The 20130-nt window shown below is 40.4% G+C and overlaps 2 protein-coding genes across 4 annotated transcripts in view; one reads left to right on the top strand and one right to left on the bottom strand.

Moving 5' to 3' along the window:
* The first annotated feature begins 1166 nt into the window (after positions 1-1166).
* On the top strand, positions 1167-19467 carry BET1 (Bet1 golgi vesicular membrane trafficking protein). Of its 2 annotated transcripts, none has more exons than XM_052692421.1 (4): positions 1167-1345; positions 4291-4406; positions 4866-4922; positions 19274-19467. In XM_052692421.1, exons 1-4 carry the CDS (start codon positions 1327-1329, stop codon positions 19361-19363), a joined length of 282 nt encoding a protein of 93 aa, XP_052548381.1. In that variant the 5' UTR covers positions 1167-1326; the 3' UTR covers positions 19364-19467. The 2 variants fall into 2 exon arrangements, with proteins under 2 accessions (XP_052548381.1, XP_052548380.1); XM_052692420.1 differs by lacking the exon at positions 19274-19467 and adding an exon at positions 5109-6397 and having other exon boundaries at positions 1172-1345.
* LOC128085269 (probable acyl-CoA dehydrogenase 6) overlaps positions 7483-20130 on the bottom strand; it is a 79871-nt gene continuing 67223 nt past the window's right edge. For both annotated transcript variants that reach the window (XM_052692411.1, XM_052692412.1), the window contains 3 exons: positions 15995-16156; positions 15710-15860; positions 7483-8440 (listed from right to left, as the gene is read on the bottom strand). In XM_052692411.1, the coding sequence (XP_052548371.1) occupies positions 8350-8440; positions 15710-15860; positions 15995-16156 (404 nt within the window). In that variant the 3' untranslated portion in view covers positions 7483-8349. The remainder of the gene's footprint in view (positions 8441-15709; positions 15861-15994; positions 16157-20130) is intronic.

Below are 20130 nucleotides of genomic sequence, written 5' to 3'. Positions count from 1 at the left end.
GCAGTTGAAGTATTTGGTACTAACATAATGCCCTATGAGCTTTTCAGCTCTCAAATGATGACTGTAACTTGCCGGGTTGTTTTCACAGCCTGTCAGTGCTCAAAGTAGTGTTAATCATGCTGACTGTGACAACCTGTTTATCAAACATGTAAGAATAATGTCAGTCTGGTTGGTAATTAAATAATTCAATGATAATACTGCCACTATCATTATCGCATTAATAAGACTCCTTTGCTGTACTTTGTGTACTGGAAGTTTGATTATATGGTATCTGTTCACACAGCTTCTTTTTGTTGTTGTTCCCCCTTTTTTTTTTTTTTTTTTTTTTTTTTTCTTACTATTGTTTTTGCAATAGAGTCCTGGAGTAATCTACTAATAAACTGTTTGCTATGTAAATTTATTCATCTAGTCGAACAGGAGCCAGTAAATATAACCAACAGATAAGAGCAATAAGAAATGGCTCCTGTTGGAAAGATATGTAGAATATCCCTTTTATAAAGAAAAAATGGAAAGAGAGCAATTGTTGATCAATATGTTGGGGAAAGGAGAGAGATTGGTCATGTGCTAGTATGGGCTGCCCAGGGAGGTGGTGGAGTCACCATCCCTGGAGGTGTTCAAGAAACGTTTAGATGTTGTACTGAGGGATGTGGTTTAGTGGGAAATTTGGTGATAGCTGGATGGTTGGACTGGATGATCTTAGAGATCTTTTCCAACCTCGGTGATTCTGTGATTCTGTGATTCTATGATACACCTATACAGGCTGCTCACAAAAACACAGGACAGATCAGTTTGCAGACTGCTTAAGGCTTAATTTTCTTATTTGCTTTTTCTTCCTACATGTTGCCTTTGATTCAAAAAATATGTTGATCGGGCATCTCAAAACCACTTTGACCACTTGTGACTGTGATCCAGTGCATAAAAGAAAAAAACCAGCAGAAATTCAATATAATAAAAATGTACTGGAAACATTAATCGCGCCAATACCATTTCCACGCTTTGCTGCGAAGCGCTGAATTGCGGTTTACGAGCGGCACACGGACTCAGCACAGCGAGGCACCGCAGCGGTGCTCTCTGACCGGCCGGCCCTCCCCTCGGCAGCGCAGCGCCTCCCGCCCTCCCGCGGCTCGGGACTACACTTCCCATCGGTCCCCGCGCACCGCGGCTCCCAGCGGGCCGTGCGGCGCGGCGCTGTCGTGGCGCTGCCGGTGAACGAGGCGGGCGGTGCAGCGGCGGCCAGGCCGAGCTCCGCTCCCGCTTCTTTTGGCTCGGCCGTCCCGCTCCTCACCCTCCTCCTCCCGACCCTCCTCGGCGGCTCCGGGCACAGCCATGCGGCGCGCGGGGCTGGGTAAGAGCCGTCTTGCGTGGGGACCCCAGGGGCCTGCGGGCCGTCGCGCCGCTCGGTGCCGTAAGATAGATGCGATGCGATGCGATGGGCACGGCACTACCGTGGGTCGGGGTTTAGGTGGGATGGGCGTCCTGCCAGTTTTGTTCGTGTTTTATTTAATTTCAGTCCTTCTGTATGCTTTCCTGCTACGTTTGGGTTAAACAGAAGGCGGATCTACTTTCGGTTTAGCGCTGGTAGAGTCTGGGGGAAAGGCCGGGGTCTCTGCGGGGTGTGTTTGGAGTCCCGGGTCTGCCCCTTCACCCAGCAGCCATGTTGATGACTGGAAGGAAACTTTGACCTCGCGTGTTGTTTTCTGGGACCTCGAAGTGCTGTCACGTCCCCATACACACAGGTGGTGTGGTGAGGGGATGGCTGAGTGTGTATTCGTGAGAGCAGGCATCTCCAGTGGATCGTTGGGGGCTTGGGTTGGAAGGGATCTCGAAGCTTATTTAGTTCCAATGCCCTGCTATGGGCAGAGTTGCCAGCTGCCAGATCAGTCTGCCCAAGGCCCCATCCAACCTGGCTTTGAATACCTCAAGGGATAGGGCACCCACAGCTTCTCTGGGCAGCAGTGCCAGCGCCTTATCAATCTCTGAGTAAATAATTTCTTCTTGACATATAACCTTCTCCTCTTTTTGTATAAAACCATTCCTTCTTGTCCTGTCACTATCTACTCATGTAAAAAGTTGATTTCCCTCCTGTTTATAAGCTCCCTTTAAGAACTGAAAGGTCGCTATCAAGTCTCCCCACAGCCTTCTCTTCTCTAGGCTCAACAAGTCCAGCTCCCTCAGCCTGTCTTCACAGGAGAGGTGCTCCCAGCACTCTGATAATCCTTGTGGCCCTTCTCTAGACTCCTTAAAGCATTCCACATCTTCTCTGAGGTGAGGGCCTAGGCCCAGATGCAGTCCTCCAGATGAGGCCTTATGAGGGCAAAGTAGAGAGGAACAGTAATCTCCCTTGTCCTGCTGGCTACCCCTCTTTTGATGCTTTTAAAGGAGTGAGGGGATGGGTGGCTATGGAAGGAACAAGCTGGAGCTGGCCTTTTCTTGGCAAGGCTCTTACAATTAGTGCTATAAGGGGCATCCAGAAGGTACTTCTTGAAACGCCTGCTGAGAAGTTGAACAGATGATTTAGATGTCTCTTAGGACCGTTATCAGCTGCAGTGAAATTTGCTGGTTTATCTTCATATGTCAGCTGTTAGTCCAACCTTTTTATTCCATGGGCTGGAAGTACAAGCTGCACACCAGTATGTCTGCTTTTGTTTCCAGCTACCTGGTACCTCCTGTTTAGCCTGAGATGGTATTATGGTTATGTCTATGGGCATGTCCTGGCAATTAGTGGTGTTGCAAGGCAGCCTGTAGACGTGCCATGTAGGAGTTTGTAGCCTTCCTTTAAGTAGCAGTAGCCAGGCTCTACACAGAGCCTCCCATTTCCTCTCTGGAACCATAGAATCCCAGAATGACTTGGGTTGGGAGGGACCTTGAAGACCATTTAGTTACAACTCTCCTGCTATGAGTATTAACTTACAAGCATTCAAAATTGTTTGTTACTTAGTAGGAGGTACTGTAGTTAGATGTTTTTGTAAAGAAAAACAATAAGAACAATCCTGACTCCATTAAATAGCATAATTTTTTAGTTAACTTTGGCATCAGTAGTTTTGATTTCAAGGGGAAAAAACCCTGAGCTCTCCCTCTGATGAAGTGAAAAGATGCTTTTCACCCTGTCTTACTGTGTGTATTTGTATTAGTTTAACTTACAGAATAAAATTTAAAAACCATTTTACAAGTGCAAACTTCTAAATTTTGAGTCCTTGAAAAATTATCATTATGTACACTTAGCAATGGCTTTATGGCTTGAGACAAAAAGACATCTATTATCGAAGTAGCAGTATAGTTCTTTTACAAGTATGTATGCAAAGCACACAGTGAAACTGAGATATGGATTTATCTATGAATGTCATTGTGTCTATTCTCACACTTTTTCCTCAAAAAGGAAAATACCCAAACACAGCACTTTGTAAAGCGTGGCATTGAGACACTAATGTGGCATTCCAACTTGCCATGTAAATACTCATTAGTGTTACAACTGGATTGTTAGTAGAATCAATCTAGTAGGATATTTTCTGTTTGCTTTTCTTGTTTTGGATTTGCTTCTTTGGTTTCAAATGTTACATTTGGGGTCATAGGCTGATTTCTGTCTAGGCTGTACTCAGCCTTCTTTCTCCTACCCCAGTGCTGCTGCCCAGTTGCTGTCAGTAGGGGATCCAGTAGGTGCTGGGGACAGTGTGTGTTTGGAGCTGAGGAAACCAGCTCCAGTTCTCTTCTGCTTACTCTCTTTGCAGGATCAGTTCTCTGGAAAGCAGTCCTGCAGCCCATCACCCAAAAGGCAAAGGCAGGAGAGTAGAACTGCAGGATGCTGACAGAAAGAGCAGTGTGCTCTTCTGCTTACAGGCTTGGCCTCTGGTCTAAGGTCCTGTTTGTAGAGTGACGTATAAGGATGAGCATGCTCTCTCCTCCAAAGGCAGGTGTAGCCAAATGTTACTTGTAGCTCTTCTCTCTTATTTGAATCAGGCTTACTGCTCTGTGTAGCAACCTCAGCGCTGCTTTCACAACTTCATACAATATTTAGATTGATTTCCATAAAAACCATCTGAAAACACCCTCTAAGGAAAAATATAGCATTTAATTGCCAACATTCCTCAATCTTTACCTACTTTGATTTGCAAGATTACTTCAGTGTTTGAAAGAGGTTGAATCTATGTCTCTTGCAACATGCAACACCTCTTCCCAGATGCCTGATTTCTGTTAAGGAAATGCATTTTTAAATGCAGAGTGTTTTCCCACGAGTGAAGAACACTTACTCCAATTATATTTTCTGTCTGTAACTACTGGCTTTTTTGCTTACAGGTGATGGGGCGCCAGCTGGTAACTATGGCTATACTAACAGTGGGTACAGTGTATATGAAGAAGAAAATGAAAGGTTAACAGAAAGTCTGCGCACCAAAGTCAGTGCAATAAAATCAGTAAGTACTTAATTATAGCCACATTTAATTAAAATAGGTGGACTTGTGACTTGTTTATAGATGGTGGTGAAAAGCAGCAGCAGTAAGAAGTTGTGAGGTTGTGCCACAAAAACATAGAGGTTGTGGCTAATGGAAAGCACTGTGGCTGTGGAGGCCTTGTCCTTGCTTCACAGTCAGGAGTTCTAACAGTTCAAGGAAATGAGTAGTTGCTACTCAGACTTGACTGGATCTTCAGTTTTTGAAATAAGTATTTATTTCCTCCCCTGAGGATTGCTGACAGAATGCTGCACTTGTTTTTATAACTTAAGTTTCTGTTTTTCAAAGATGCCAGATATTTCTTTCACATTTCACCCAAGAAAGCACTAGTGATATGTATTTTAGAGCAACTTTTCTAATTTATGTATAACTGATGACTCATATTTAAACCTCTTTTTTTTTTTTTTTTTTTTCTTTCAATAGCTTTCTATTGAGATTGGAACAGAAGTTAAAAATCAAAACAAATTGTTATCAGAAATGGTAAGTGCTTTTTCACTAATTTTCTTCAAATGTGGGGCAGGATGTTGAAGTTAGTAATGTAGAACATTCTTCTGTGTAGTTTGAACGTTTGTATAAATGTGTTGACAGCTTATTGCTGACTATATATGTAATGTTTTTGTTTGTTTTCCCCTCTCTTCTCTCCTGTTCTGTTTCACTGAAACACAGGATAATGATTTTGACTCTGCAACTGGACTTCTAGGTGCGACTATGGGCAGACTAAGAAGGCTGTCCAGAGGGAGCCAGACAAAACTATTATGCTACATGATGCTCTTTGCATTATTTGTTTTTTTTGTAACATACTGGATTATTAAACTCAGGTGATGCATGTTGTCTCAAGTTTAAATTGTGTAATTTCAACCATCAGTCTTAATTAATGACAACGTTGATTTAAACTGCCATATTCTGTTGATAAAACACAATGAAAGTATTGTAAATTGCATTAGTACTTAATGCAGTGTTATATACAGTTTTCTTGATGTATTGAAATTTCTCCCACTGTCCCCTGTTTTGGGGGGGATTATTTATAAGTACACAGAAACTACTGGCACTCTTAAGTTGCTTTTTTTAGAATAAAAGAGTTTACAGAACTGGTTAAAAAAAATACAAGAGGAATCAAAGAACTCCCCCAAAACCAAAGGTTGTTCAGATATGAAATAATTGCAGAACTACGAGGCCTTCGCTTTCATTTTGCTTTTCAATCTGAGCCATGCTCTAAATTAGAGCTCCCTAGGTTTCAGAACTTCTGGGTTTCAGAAGCATGACCAATAGTTGGATCTTTCAAAATTGGTTTTATCTGTAGGTTTTTGGAAGGCTGGCTTGAGAGTAACAAATGTAATGGTGGTACCCCCCAAAAGTGATTTTTGTGATGCTAGGTTGATGGGTCTAACGGTCTGCATGTTTAAGTAGCTTAAACATTTTGTTTGGAGGAGAAGTTACTTAAAACTGGATCTTCCTTTTAAATGTGACAAATGATGCTTGCCTGTCTGTTCTGTTAAGCAAATGCCTTTGATCATTTGGTTCAACAAATTTGGATACAATGCAAATGTTTCCTTTACATTTAAAGTACTCAAAACTTAATGATTCCATTGAATCACTGGAACTTGTACCATTAGCTCATTTATGTTTCATTCTGTGAGAACCCTCAATCTACTCTGCATGATGTTTGAATATGAGGTTGAATATTTTAGATTTTATATTGATAAATGTAAATATTATGAAGCACCTGTTGGAGGTGGTAGCGTATTAAGGTTGTTACTTCTAACACTTAGCTTTAACTCACAAAGTAGTTTCTAATAGTTGAAAGTATCACATCACTGGGTTCGACAGAAAAATGTTGTTTTCTAGACCTTGAAATTGTATCTACATTTTTAAAATAATTTTTTTAGAAATACTGTATAGCATACTGCCATTAATAAGTTAATTATGAGCTGACAAATAAAATGTCCTGGAGTATTCTTGTTGTTTGTATGCATACTTTCCTGCTGTAGAGTACCATTGTTTTTTTGAAATGGTGCTGCTTAAGCAACTATACTTGTGTGATGGTGAACTCTGTTCAAATACATAGAGCTGTATACATTTTACACTTTTCATGTTCACTTTCATATATAACAGGAATATTATGTCTAAATCGCACATTCTGTAGGATGTCTTTTATAAAAGTAACTGAAATGCAATTGTTTCTAGCCCATTTAATTCTGGACTGTTAAAAGGTCTACAAGTATCAGAACATATAAGATTTGTTATCCCGATATTAATATTTATATGAGAATTGCTAGGCTTGCTAAACAAACACAGTATTCTCAGAGAAAGTCAATAGGCTATGATTTGCCATCCCAACTGAGAGAATGTAAGGGTGCCTAGCATTCAGGGCAATAATTATTGATGTAACTTTGACATCCACACTCCCTTGATATTTGGTCATCGTTTATAAAACAATCTTTGTGTCACGTGGTGTCTGAGCAATTTCTAGGTATTTCTTTCTTACCAATAAATGGAAGTAGTATTTATCTGCATAATGTAGAGTAGAAAATAGGTAGGTGCAACTAGTTACACAGCTGAGACATTTCCCATATTTGTTCTGAACAATATGCTGTGCTTTCCCTTGCCACAGCATATGGGTAAAAAGCCTCTTACTTGTCCTTCAATTCATGTGTAAAACCAACAGGAATTTTGTTGTAAAAGTCAGACCAGATCAAAGGTAAATCGTACAGATTAGGATCCCTCTCCCTCCTTTTCTTTCTTTTCTTCAGTGATGTGATGAGATTGAGGGAGAAGGAATAGGAGGAAAAAAATGAGCTTGTGTCTTCCTTTCTTTGTTTTTCAAGGAGAATTCCAATGAAGCTTTTTTCTTTTTCAATAAGACATGCTGTCTCTTCTGCCTTTTAAGGAGAGTTGCCTGTGTTTCTGAAGGTATGGCTGATACGCAGTGAAGTGAAAAGAATGAAATATTAGGAAGTGCAAAGGGAGAACTGATGCTTCGTAGTAGATGTGTATTTCAGTGAGATTTTATTGAACAGATCGCAATAAAATATTGAAAATATTTAGTTTTATTTAATATTTAGTACACTCCTGTTTCAACTTGATTGTGGCATGCACATTTTATGGTCTCATTTAACTGATTACAGTGTTCACGTTTGCACTTTAATATTTTTCATTCATAATTGCACATAAAATGTGAAACCTGACTGCTGAAATTCAGGCCTCCAGACATTTCAAGTACTCCAAAAAAGTACAAGTAAGGTATTGTTTGCAGTATTCTAAAATTAAAAATCTGCCTCCAGTCCTACCAGCAAACATCTGTGTCAGAGTGCAGCACAAGAGTGAGAAGGTAATGATGGTGACTGGACTGGGGGGCTTGTGATTTTTGACTTGGTTTTGCTGAAGTAACTAATTTTGATGTTTACTTGCTAAAAGTGAGAGATAGGGAAGATACTGGGAACTGAGAACAAAACCACTGCTGGGTCTTGAATATCAAGTGGATATGGAATAAATATTTTGTGACTTGAAAGCGAAGTTAAATGAAATTAGATTATGTTACTACTGAAATTATCCTGGACCCATGTGGAAGTTGTGCTTCTTATTTGGTTGCGTAGATGAGCTAAAATGCAGCTGTACCTTGATTGAAGAAGACAAGATTTCTTTAGCTGGGATCACCAGAGCCCTCAAAGCTGTAAATCACTAAAAATGGAAAAAATCTTGCAGGCAATAACATTAATTTGATATTGGAAAATATGCATCATGATATTGGTGAAACACTCTGACAAGTGTTTTCCTGGAAAATTTACTGATATTTTATAAATACCATTCCTATTTCTTCCACGCTTGAATCATGTTGCCTGTTACCTTCAGGATGCAGTAATAACCATGCTCTTGCTTTCTTAAGTTTCTGAGGAAGAGTGCAGATGTGTTATTTCCTTGGAAGTGTTTCCATGTGTTTGCATATAATAGAAAGCATGGTTTCATCTGTACCACCACCTATTGACACCAGTCTCAGATCCCTGTAGAAATACAAAGAGCAGATATAAATATTTGCATACTGTACTGGTAGAACAATTGCACATGCTCATTTATTCCTCTGTACATTCATTATGGAGCTGTTTTAATTGCATTTAAATCCCTAGTTTATTGGTGTGTGCACGATGCGGACAGCTGTGTGTCACTACCATGAATACCCTGTTGACAAGGGTGTTGATAGTTGAAGGTGAGGAGATACAATTTAGCCTGACCAATGGTTACATTCTTTCAAAAGTAATCTTAACTTGGCAGAACACTGTATTTTTACTCTTCAAGTGAGCTACAATTTCTCTTAGTGTACAAATGCCCATGTAAGCCTGGCCAGAGCTCCTGCAGCTTCTGTGGAGACTGCTGGATAGGTCCCATCCCTGGCCTGCCATGTAAAAGTGTCAACTGGCTCTTCCTAGTTACCTGTGCACTGAGTATCTGTCAGCTGGCTGCAGAATGCCACATCCACTGCCTCCTCCTCATGAGTCAGTCTGTGATAGGTCCTGCAGTGTTGCCACTGCTCCTCTGCCAAAGCTGTATGTTGCTATCATTCAACAATTTTCAGGAGAAACTTTTTCACAGAAAGGGTTGTTAAGCACTGGAATAGGCTCCCCAGGGAGGTGGCTGAGTGGCCATCCCCGGATGTGTTTAAAAACTGTTTGGATGTGGTGCTCAGGGACATGATTTAGCAGTGGGCTGTTAGAGTTAGGGTGCTATGGTTAGGTTGTGGTTGGACTCGATTATCTTTAAGGCCTTTTCCAGCCTGAGCAATTCTATAATTCTATGAATTGTAGGAGATGAAGAAGATTTTAGGGGGCAACAGCAAGACATGCTGAAGCATTTAACTTTGCTTGTCTCTGTAAAAGAAGTATTAGTCGATCAATACATAGCTACTGCAGAACTGCATGGAGAAGGTACTTTTTTTTATACAGTGTGTTCTTCAACCAAAAAAAGCACCCTGGTCTCCCTAATGGCTCTGTGAATATCTAGCACAACTGTAGTTTAAACATGCATTAGTTTCTCTGATTTAAAAATGAACAGCTGCTCCAAGCTTATTTACTTTTGATATGATCTTTCTAACTCGACTTATTTAAAACCCACCATTTATATTGCTAAATCATCCTTCACAGTATTGCTTCAATTCCCTTGGCTAGCTAGAATGCTAACTACTGCACTTCAAGCAATTTTCTGAGCAAGTTTCTGTTCCTCTTTGGGGAAGAGGAAAAAATGAATGAAAAACAGTTCTGCTAAACTGCCTCTTCTTAATTCAATAGCATGAAAATTTCACACCTTCATACAGGTTTTGTTGAAGGCAACGGAATTGGAACAACGGTAGGTTACTTCTTCTTTGTGCTTTGGTGCTGCTTTTTGAAGCCAGAAAGCCTCTGACAATGCCTCCACAAAACTACTCTGTGGTGCAGATAAAAATCTTCCATTTGCAGCAGAAATCTCAGACTTGTGGCTTGTTTATATGAAGTTATAAATAGGCAGTGGTGAGATCTGGCTTTGGCATTGTATAACAGATATTTCAACTTATTAGATAGCCATTATGCAAATGCTTTTAAAAAGAGGAGTATTTCACCTGAGTGGGTGTGTGTATGTGTCTGTCAGTCTGTCCTTCAGAATTGCTGGTGATTGTATTTTTGTCTCTGTTTTGAGGAATATTTCCTCCAGAAACAAACTGTAGGCATCAACTAATGTTGATCCCTCTCCTGTGAGACAGGACAGAAGATATTACCTGGTTTAGAAGGACTGAGGTGACAAAGGATTCAAATGCTGTTAATCTACTAGCCCTCCTTCTAAAAATAAGACTTGCTTTTAATATAAGAAAACAAAACCATGGGACAAACTGTCCTCCCAGGAACACTGTGAAAATGCTGTGGAAGATTATATAGTTAACTTGCATATAAGCCATTATAAGTAAATAGTTTGATTGTTAATATCAGTGATATATTAACACAGTATATAAATATTTTAATATATATAAATATTAGACAGTTATGGTGTTAGGCAGGCTGCCCCTGGAATGCTTTTGAACAGCAACACCTTGCTTTCCGATTCCCACATTGCCATTCTGTGGCCTCCTGCACAGAACTGCAGCCCCTCAACTACCTGGAACTCTGGGGAGATGAGCACTGATATGCAGTGGCATCACTCCTATCAAGGACAGTAAGGAACCAGCCCCAAATGCACTCAACAGGTACAAGAGGTGTAATTTTAAGAGATAATGTTGAATGCTGTTTTCCTTGGAGACTGGAAGGATCAGAAGGCCAAAGCAATTTGCCTGGGGAAAAGATAACCATTGCATTCACTGCCCCTCAACTCAAAAGAACCCAAACAAACCCAAACTGCAGTGCTCCGCACAGGGAGTTTCCTCTCATATCGAGGCATCCCACGCATCTGAAAAAAAAATCCATTTTTTGATGGTTGAAAAAAATAACCATTTCTTCAATGCTGACTTAAAAAACTTATGAGGGAGAGTAAGGAGCCCTTCCCACTGACCAACATCAATCCACATTACTAATACAGGACAGAAAGGACCCTCCACATCACCAAATGACGTTTTCTATTTTTGTAGTTAGCTAACATAGAACCTCCTGCAGAAATGTGAGGGACCCTCTAATTTACAGCCTGAATGTCCTACTAAGTAGCAAAGTCTCTGTGCAGTTTTAATTTTCATTTTTGGCTGGTGTTTGCACAAACGAAGCTGTGCTCATCACCAGGGCTGTTTTTCAGGCTGGGAAAATGAAGGACAGGTACCAATTGATCTCACACTGAACGCAAGGACAGCTTTTGTACTTGTAGCATGCTTCACAGACACTAAGGCTGCAACTACCATTGCACACAAAATCTATTTCTAGCACCAAGCCAATAAAACTATAGAGTGTGTTGTAGTTGTGCATCCTACCACCATTTACTGCCTGCAGCCAAGAGGCTTTGCCCACTAAGGGGGGCCTCTGAATTACATTTTCCTCTTGAAAGCCATATAACAATAGGATCTAAGAAGTTCTTACTGTTCAAAACTCCTGAACAAACCTGCAGGATCTTCAGTGCAGATGTCTTCACATAACTTGAAGCTCTGAGAAAATAAAATAAGTCTTTCTCTTTCCCTTTTTTAGCTGAGGCTGTGGGAGTTATCAGTGCCATTTTGACATGAAAAAGTGAGCACTCTTGAGAGCAGGGGTTTTGGTTACTTTCGTTCTGTTTTTCCTGTCAGCCTGACTTCATAGCAGTGATTCCCTCAGGGATGCTGCTCCTTGCTTTGCTAGGAAAGCACTGGTACTGCACCTTGCCAAATCCTAAAGATCTATGTGATTCAGATCATCACTGATTCCAAGAAGGCTATTTTAATGGTGCTTCCTGCCAGCACAAATTGCACTTGATTCAAAGGGTCAACAGCTTTTTTTTCCTCCCCTCACCATTATGTTAAAATTGCAGTACTGGCAAGATTTTTCTCCACAAAATTTACAGATGTATCCCCAAATTTAATATCGTGTGATCTCTTCCATCTTCAGACTCTTACAAGAGCTGTGTAGGAAAAGGTTGAAAACACGTATTTGTTTTCACAGATCACTGAGCAGTAGTTATTATTCTTGCCCCAACAGTTAGCTGCTGACTGCAAAGTAGATTTTTTTGTCAGCACACATGGATGGGCTTTGTTTTGTTTCACACAAACTGTGATAATTACACAGACTGACTAAAGAATAAACCAATGAACTGGGCTCATTCTAGTTTAGACATGTTTTATAAAGAATGAAAAAATAGATAAAATAATGAATGAAACTAATTAAAATATTGCAAATGTTTTTTTTTTTTTTTTTTTTTTTAATTTGGGGAAGATACAAATATAAAAATAATTTAGAAGGAAATGTATTCATTCCTTATTCAGAAATACTCTACAGTTAGATTTTAGCCATCCTTAATTACAAATAAGACTTGCAACACCTAGATGGCAGATGGAGAAAGAAATAATTTCTTCTGCAGCTATACATGCTTTATCTATTCCACTTGAACAATCCATTAGGAATTTTTAGTATTGCTTTCTTGAGTCTTTCACAGTGCACCAAGGAAAAAAATCAGTATTCTCCCCATCGTCCCCACAAGAGTAAAACCTGTGAGAACTGATAGCCACTGCAGACATTGTTTAATACTTTAAAATTATAATAGAATCACAGACTCATTAAGGTTGGGGAAAAAACAAACAAACAAACAAAAATCCCCACTTTTTAAAGTCAACAAGCTTGTCCTACTTCAACAGAAGTGTTTGAAGTTATACAGGGTGGTGACGCACTGGAACAGGTTGCCCAAGGAGGCTGTGGATGCCCCATCCCTCGAGGCATTCAAGGCCAGGCCGGATGTGGCTCTGGACAACCTGGTCTAGTGATTGATGACCCTGCATGTAGCAGGTGGGTGGAAACTTGATGATCATTAAGGCCCCTTTCAACTCAGGCCATTCTACAATTCTATGATTCAATTACTACTAAAATATTCACTAACTGAATTTTTTTATAAGAAGTTTTGAAATCTAAAAACTTGCAACAGACTTGCTTCTGAATTTTTCCCTCTCTCTGATCTATCTCAGCCTGGGCTTTCATATGGATGGGAACTTTGTTCAATAACTGATTTTTCCTAAGTCATGGGATCTTTGAGGCATTTGATGTCAGAGAGAGAAAAGCAGACAAACACAACTTCAGTCTGTCTCTCTTCTCCAAAATCATACTAGTAAGCTGAAGAGTGGAGATCCTAGGCTTCATTTTCTAATTTATGTGTTTCTATTAAACTTTTGGTCTTTGGGCTCAGTTCCATCTTTTCCAACTCATTCTCCTTCTCAGAATTCCTACAACTGAAAATGAAACATTTAAGTATATTAAATCAGTATAGCTCCTACATGGTTAAACAGGTACCTTCGGCTATGCCTTTTAAGAATACAATACTTTAGAAAAGACACTTGATCTGCAAACTATTAGCTACTAAAACTGACTGCTGTGAATAAAGCCTTTTGGCAGGCTGTTGTGCTGGGTCTATTTAGTATCTCCCCAGTAACACCAATGACCAAAATTCAAAGACTTAATGCACTAACCCTGCATTACGCTGTGCACTATTTGAGGATTAACAGCCTGACGTGTTAGAGACTAACATTTCCTTGGAACTTTAGTTAGTATTGTGCAGCAAAAATCCTTGTACATTATGACAGGCTGTCATGCTGTGCAGTTATTGTAAGCCCTGCGTGCTACTTTACAAATATCACAGTGACGTGAGTGGTTACTCAGACTGCTGTACAAAAAACACAACAGCTTTAGGAAAGTTGCGGCTTTGCTTATCGTTACAGATTAACAGGATTCTAACTTGAACCTGTAATTGTTTATTTAGGTAATACTCTACTTCTCCCTGGTGCTTATGGTTACTCAATGAGGGAATTTTACTGATTCACAGAAAATGTTAGGGTGTAAGTATCACGCTACTTTTGGCCTTATTTATAAGTGTTTTTTTTTTTTAGAAGCAGAAAGATACATTTCTTTAGCCAGCAGACACATTTGATACTAATAGGAAATAGTCTGGATTTCTTCTCGGGGAAAATGTGACTGTACTGAGGTGCTTAGAAACTGTACTGCAATTCACATGGAAAAAACCTGCCTGGGGTAGAAAATCTAAAGACAAGTCAAAGCCATACAAACGTACATGACTTAGTGTCTACATTGGTGGCAAGTGCTTTGAGACAAGCATTCATTATATTCAAAGTGCCTACCACAGTAGCTTTCAGCATCTGCTTCACTGAGGACCACTTGCTACTAATAAAGAGGTGATGACAAAGGCAAATAAGAAAAAACTTCCTACTGACAACTGGCTTGAAACCACCACCATACAGCAGACTGTACCTTTCAGGAATCCACGAGTTGAAAAAGTCTCTGATTTACCACAAAGGCATTCCATGTTCATAAAATGCTCTTAAAGGCAGAAAGAGTAACTCCTACTGTGTTCTGCTACTCTGCCATTGATGGCAGGGTGGTCACTGCAGAAAGGCACACTCAAGAACAGAAAGTTTAGGTGCTCCATTTGCTGGAAGAGAAAGTGTCTATGCTGTTAGACCTTGTTACAGCAGAAGGTATGCCTCTTCTCTCTTCTGTACTGGTTTCAACAGAAGAGACTTGACATGAAGTCACTGATAAGTTTACATCACTCTTTCACATGCTGTTTCTACTTCTTTCAAATAGCCCTCATTACTCAAAAAAAAATAAATATATATATATATATATTAAAAAAAAAATCTATTATAAAGAATTAAGCTTTTTACTGGTTTATTTAACATGATCTTTTCTCACTTTACACAAATACAGCATTTACCAACAGAACCACTACTTTGCCAACCATTAATGAGGTACTTTGTTACAAGGGCTGAACTGAAATCTACTTTTGGAAGAAAAATTAAGTTCCATCTTGGTCCCCTGGCTCAATATTGGATGGGGCCAGAATTTTCCTAACAGCAGCCAGAAAAATAGTTTGCTTTGAGGGAATTTTGCCATAGAAGTAGATACACTGCAAAATTTCAAAGGCCTAGCATGGGCCTTTACAAAAAGACTGTTTTAATGATCTAATGACTTGCTGGAAGCAGTCACAGCTCTCAGATGTCTCACATGGTACCTGGTATGACTAATTACATGGAGACTGCTATCAGGAATGACTACCACAGGCCTGTAGGCAGGGCCAGTTGCATCTCTTCGTGGAGTGAAGCTTACTGCAGGAGCCCAATGCTGAACTCCACTTTCAAACATATATTCGGAGTGGAGGTGTGAAGAAAAAAATGAAACTGATTTTCAGTGGTCCCTCACAGTTAGGAAAACTACTGCTGTTTTATTTTAGCTCTCTTCCTGTAATCAAGATTACAAGAAAAGAGCAAAAGAAAAAAAGAAAATCTCATTCATAGGCTTTGCCTTTTTTTCCTAGTCTTGGCAGGTGCCAGAGATTCACTAGGGAAAACACAGACTTTATTTCCTTTACCTGAAATTCAAGCTAACCTGTGGGTAGTTCAAACCACATTGTTATAATATGACCAACATTTGGCAAAAGAACAGCCAGCACTTGCATGGTGTGGTCAACGACTGCAGTCTGAGCCCTAATATAAATCAGTGACACGCTGTTCTGTGGAACAATACTATTCATGTAAGCCAGGGACTGCTGGCCCTTTGATTGAGTGATCTTTTAGCAGAATATCTAAGAGGACAAATCTGAGTAAAGAAACATCCTGGTTTCACCATTTACTTGCTTACCTGTAAAATCTGCTCACCAGAACCTCACTGGTGAATCCCATTCCTCCCCAAAACTGGAGGCAGCTGTCAGTGACTTCACGGGCCAGGCGACCTGCCTTTAGCTTAGCCATGGAAGCAAATTTGGTCACATCATTGCCTTCCACATAGAGAGCTAAAAAGGAAAAAAGATTACATACATACAGTCACTGACCACAGTCTGGCAACCATCTCCCCGTATTCCTTCAGCCTGACACTGTTCTTGGCATTGCAAAAAGCACATCTGAGGAGGCAGACATGGGAACTCACCAATGGTACGGTACAGCAATGAGCGAAGCAGCTCCACTTCGGTTGCCAGCTCTGCCAGCCGGAAATGTACGGCCTGGTTCTGCAGCACGGACTGACCAAACACTTTCCGCTGGCGAGTGTAGTCAATGGTTTCTTGTATTATAGTTTCCAGTGGTGTCAAGACTTTAAGAATCAAAACACAGAAAAAGACATTGTTTTCTTCAGATCACAAAATGGTTTGGGTTGGAAGGGACCTTTAAGATCATCTAATTCCAACCCCCTTCGATAGGCAGGGACACCTCCCTCTAGACCAGGTTGCTCAAAGTCCCATCCAGCCTGACCTTGAATGCTTCCAGGGAGGGGACATCCACAACCTTACTAGGCAACCTGTTCCAGTGTCTCACCACCCTCACAGTAAATAATTCCTTCCTAGTATCTAGTCTAAATCTCTTCCAGTTTAAAGCCATTTCCCCTTGTTCTGTTGTTACATGCCTTTATAAAAAGTCTCCCCAGCCTTCCTGTAGGCCTCCTTCAGGTACTGGAAAGAAGCTATAAGTTCCCCTTATAGCTTAGAGAACCTTCTCTTCTCTAGGCTGAAAAGCTCTAGCTGTCCCAGTCTGTTCCTACAGGGGAGGTGCTCCAGCCTTCTGTTCATCTTTATGGTCCTCCACTGGACCTGCTCCAACAACTCCATGTCCTTCTTGTGTTGGGAGCCCCAGGACTGGATGCAGTACTCCAGGTGGAGGTCTCACAAGAGCAAAGTAGTGTGGCAGAATCACCTCCCTGGACCTGCTGGTCATGCTTCTCTTAATGCAACCCAGTTTCATTTTCTTCTTGTTGAAAATGACATTAGTTTTCTTTCAGTACAAACATTTTTCAAAATGTTATTTTTTCTAAAGTAAATCACTTCATATGATCAGTATGGGGCGTAGTTTCAATTCTTAAAACTGGCATTCCCTTGTACCTTGATGACAGATTTCTTATCCTCGTTATACCTGAGCCCCAAACTCAGATGCAAGTGAAAGGAGGTATAAGGAGTGCAGCAAAGTCAGAGAGAGCACAGTGTGACATACGTAATCCTTATCCTTCATACGTCATTTGGAGCTTTTATCACAACCCTGTGGCAACTCCTGCTTTCCATGCTACCTGTGTCCTGAAGAGCAGATACAATCCGAAAAGAAAATCTGAAGGCAGACAGTGTGCACACTGAGCAATGGTAGAAATGGAAATTCAAGAAAGCTTTCAGGGAGTAGGCAGAAACATATTCAGAGGTCACAGAACATGAACAGAATACGATTGCATTCTGTGATCTAATCTCAACAAAGAATGAGGGGGAAAAGTATGAATCTTCATAGCAACTTTGAGTGAATCCTGAGCTGTGCTTCTAATGAAAACAGAATCAAGAGAGTACACTGCCTGAAGACAGGTCAGAAATGGGAGAAACTACTCTGAAGTAAGAGAATTAGTTTGCTGCAATTTTTTTTAGTTACCTTAGTGCAACCCTGTTTTAAACAAGAAAAGAGAGACATTTTACAAGGCAAACCAGCAGTCAGTGAAGGGATAGGTTCAGTCTCTTGCAGCTTAGCTCGGATAACAGCAGCTGCTGAATTTGTGGGGAATTTGGTTTGGAAAATGTGGGCCCATGTAATCGTGACTAACAGTAGGGAGGGTAAGAGTGGGATGAGCTCACAAATACATTGTTATGAGAAGTGTTGTACTGTCTCTTTTGAAAATAATCAATCTACATTCACTCTCATTTAGAACCTGAGACACAAAAATCTGAATACAAAATGCAATATAAAATTTAACCGAGCCTTGTAGTACTATAAAATCCCTTTCCCCTCCTGCCATGGCTCTACACGCAACTTCCTCACAGGAGCATGGCGTGCTTCAGTACTCCATTCTGCATGAATTTCAAAAACACTTCTACCTAAAACTTCATCCCTATACTGCTCTCACACATTATCCCTACACTGTTCTTATATGCAGCCTTGGGCTCCCACCATCAGCCCCTCACCGCCATCATTCATCAGCTCCTCCACAGAGCATTGTTTTTTGCATCCTGTCCCCACCATGTTGCATAAGGTGATTAGCTTTTCTTATTCCTTTAATATTTTTTCCCTCCTTAAAAAAAAGCTAGCCTGAATACTTATTTTGCCAAAACATACTTTTAAAAATGTCTTGATTTCTTCTGTGCTAATTCTACGCTGCTGCTCTAACATTTGTTTTCTGGACAGGAACTAATTGCTCTTTTCAGGTATGTTTCTTGTATGGAAGGAACACCCCTGTTTTCTTAAAGGATGATAAAACAATACTGTAAAATGTAAGACACTAATAGCTTTTTTGCTTGCTGTGGTCTTCAGCTGCAGAGATGCTACAGAAAGAGCAAGAAGTGTCTTAGCACCTCTTGTTCCTTACCCCAAGCTGGGCAGCATAGAGCTGAGCCTGAGCTGCTGGGAGGTAAACCAAACTGCAAACAAATTAAAGAGAGGAGATTTCCTCAGGACAGGTATTTAGAGCTATCAGCATAGCTCTAAAATGGCAAAGATCGACTCTGAAGCAAACACTAAAGCAACGCAGCGTGTAATGAATAATCAGGACTGACAGCAACTCCTTACAATGTAACAGCTCACAATACTTTACCAGTAAGTACAAAGAAATGCCACTGTCAACAGTGGAACCTGTTTTCTCTCTGAACTTTCATCTGTTCACATGCATTTGTTTTCTCTTTTGTCATACAGTATTCTTCACATCCTCGGGCAAACTTAGTCCCAAGGGTTTGTGCTGACAGCACATGCAAGGAACATCACCCCGGGACAGCACAGGGACTGTGTGGTCTAGCAGGCAGTGGAGCATTGTGAAAGCACTCACAGTCGTTCTGCAGCTGTCAATCTTTTCCTCCTACTTCCATTCAATTTCTGTTACCCTTCTTGAAACTTTCGGTCGTTAGAAACACACTTTGATTTGTTATGTCTCCACCCAATGCAGAACAAAATGAGTACATTTTTCTCAGGCAACTGCTGATCCCTCTCTGGTGTAGACAGATGTTCAGCTTGGAGCTTGCTCTCTTACAGACGCTGGTTGCCCATGCAAAAGGATCTGTCATGCTGCTTACTGGCCGTGACTCAATGGTGCTCATAAAACTGAGGCTATAGAAGCAGAGAGAATTCATTAGAGAATTCATTCTGCTCTCTCATACACTCACTGAACTCCCTCTTTTCCTCCAAGTTAAGCAATTCACAAGAAAACTGTTTGCTTTTTCACCATAGTGACATTCCCTTCCTGTGGTCGCTGTGACAGGTCCTCAAAGTGACGGTGTTTGCTGAGTGTCACAACATGGGGCAGATACGTGGCAGCTCGTCCTCCTCAACGAAGCAGGAAACACCGTGACTTTTACCAACACCTCTGACAATGTGCCACTTGGAAGAAAAGATCGCACTTGTGACCCAGTTTTGCAAAGTAACATTCTTGAAAAACTTGATAAAAATAGAAAGCCTTACAGGTAATTCATTTTCCATGTATGTTTTAAATTTGTTTCCCTGAAAATTTATTTTAAAAGGTTAAAAAAAAAAAAGAGAAGGAAAGAAACACCCTACACACATTCTAATATTTGGCCATGAGGAAGATAACTAATAAGATTGAAGCACATATTTCATGCTATATTTTATACTAAAATATTTTATAAAAAGAAAAACAACTCTCCAAAGTGACAACAACAAAGAAAGAAAAAAAAGAATTGCAGCAAACTGCCTCTGCCAAATTTTAGGGAGCAGTCAAAGCAAGCATGCCAGGATCAGTCCCTCAAGTGCTTAAACGCAACCAATGCTTTTTATTGTCATATGAATAGCCATGAATAGAGAATGAGAAGAAACGTCCATCTGAGGGCCAGAAAAGAATGAACATGTGCCAACCTAAATACAAAATTACTGAAGGCATGCACATAGTCTGGAAATATTGGAGCCTTCAGCAAAATGCTTGTGGTTGTAAAACTATCTGCAGGACTGAAAGCTTGCAATGCCTGTAAAGTTGTGGTGTAACAAACCACATTCATCAGACAACCGGCTCTGATGAACACTTTTTCTCTCATTTACCACTACTGGTTATCTCTGAAATTTGCAATTTGACACAAGAGGTGGGCTTTGTCCTCACTCCCAGAG

The sequence above is a fragment of the Tympanuchus pallidicinctus genome, unplaced genomic scaffold, assembly GCF_026119805.1.
Source record: "Tympanuchus pallidicinctus isolate F22 unplaced genomic scaffold, pur_lepc_1.0 scaffold3, whole genome shotgun sequence".
Classification (NCBI taxonomy): domain Eukaryota; kingdom Metazoa; phylum Chordata; class Aves; order Galliformes; family Phasianidae; genus Tympanuchus; species Tympanuchus pallidicinctus.
Note: the sequence above shows the minus strand (reverse complement) of the source record. Positions and strands in the feature narration are given on the sequence as shown.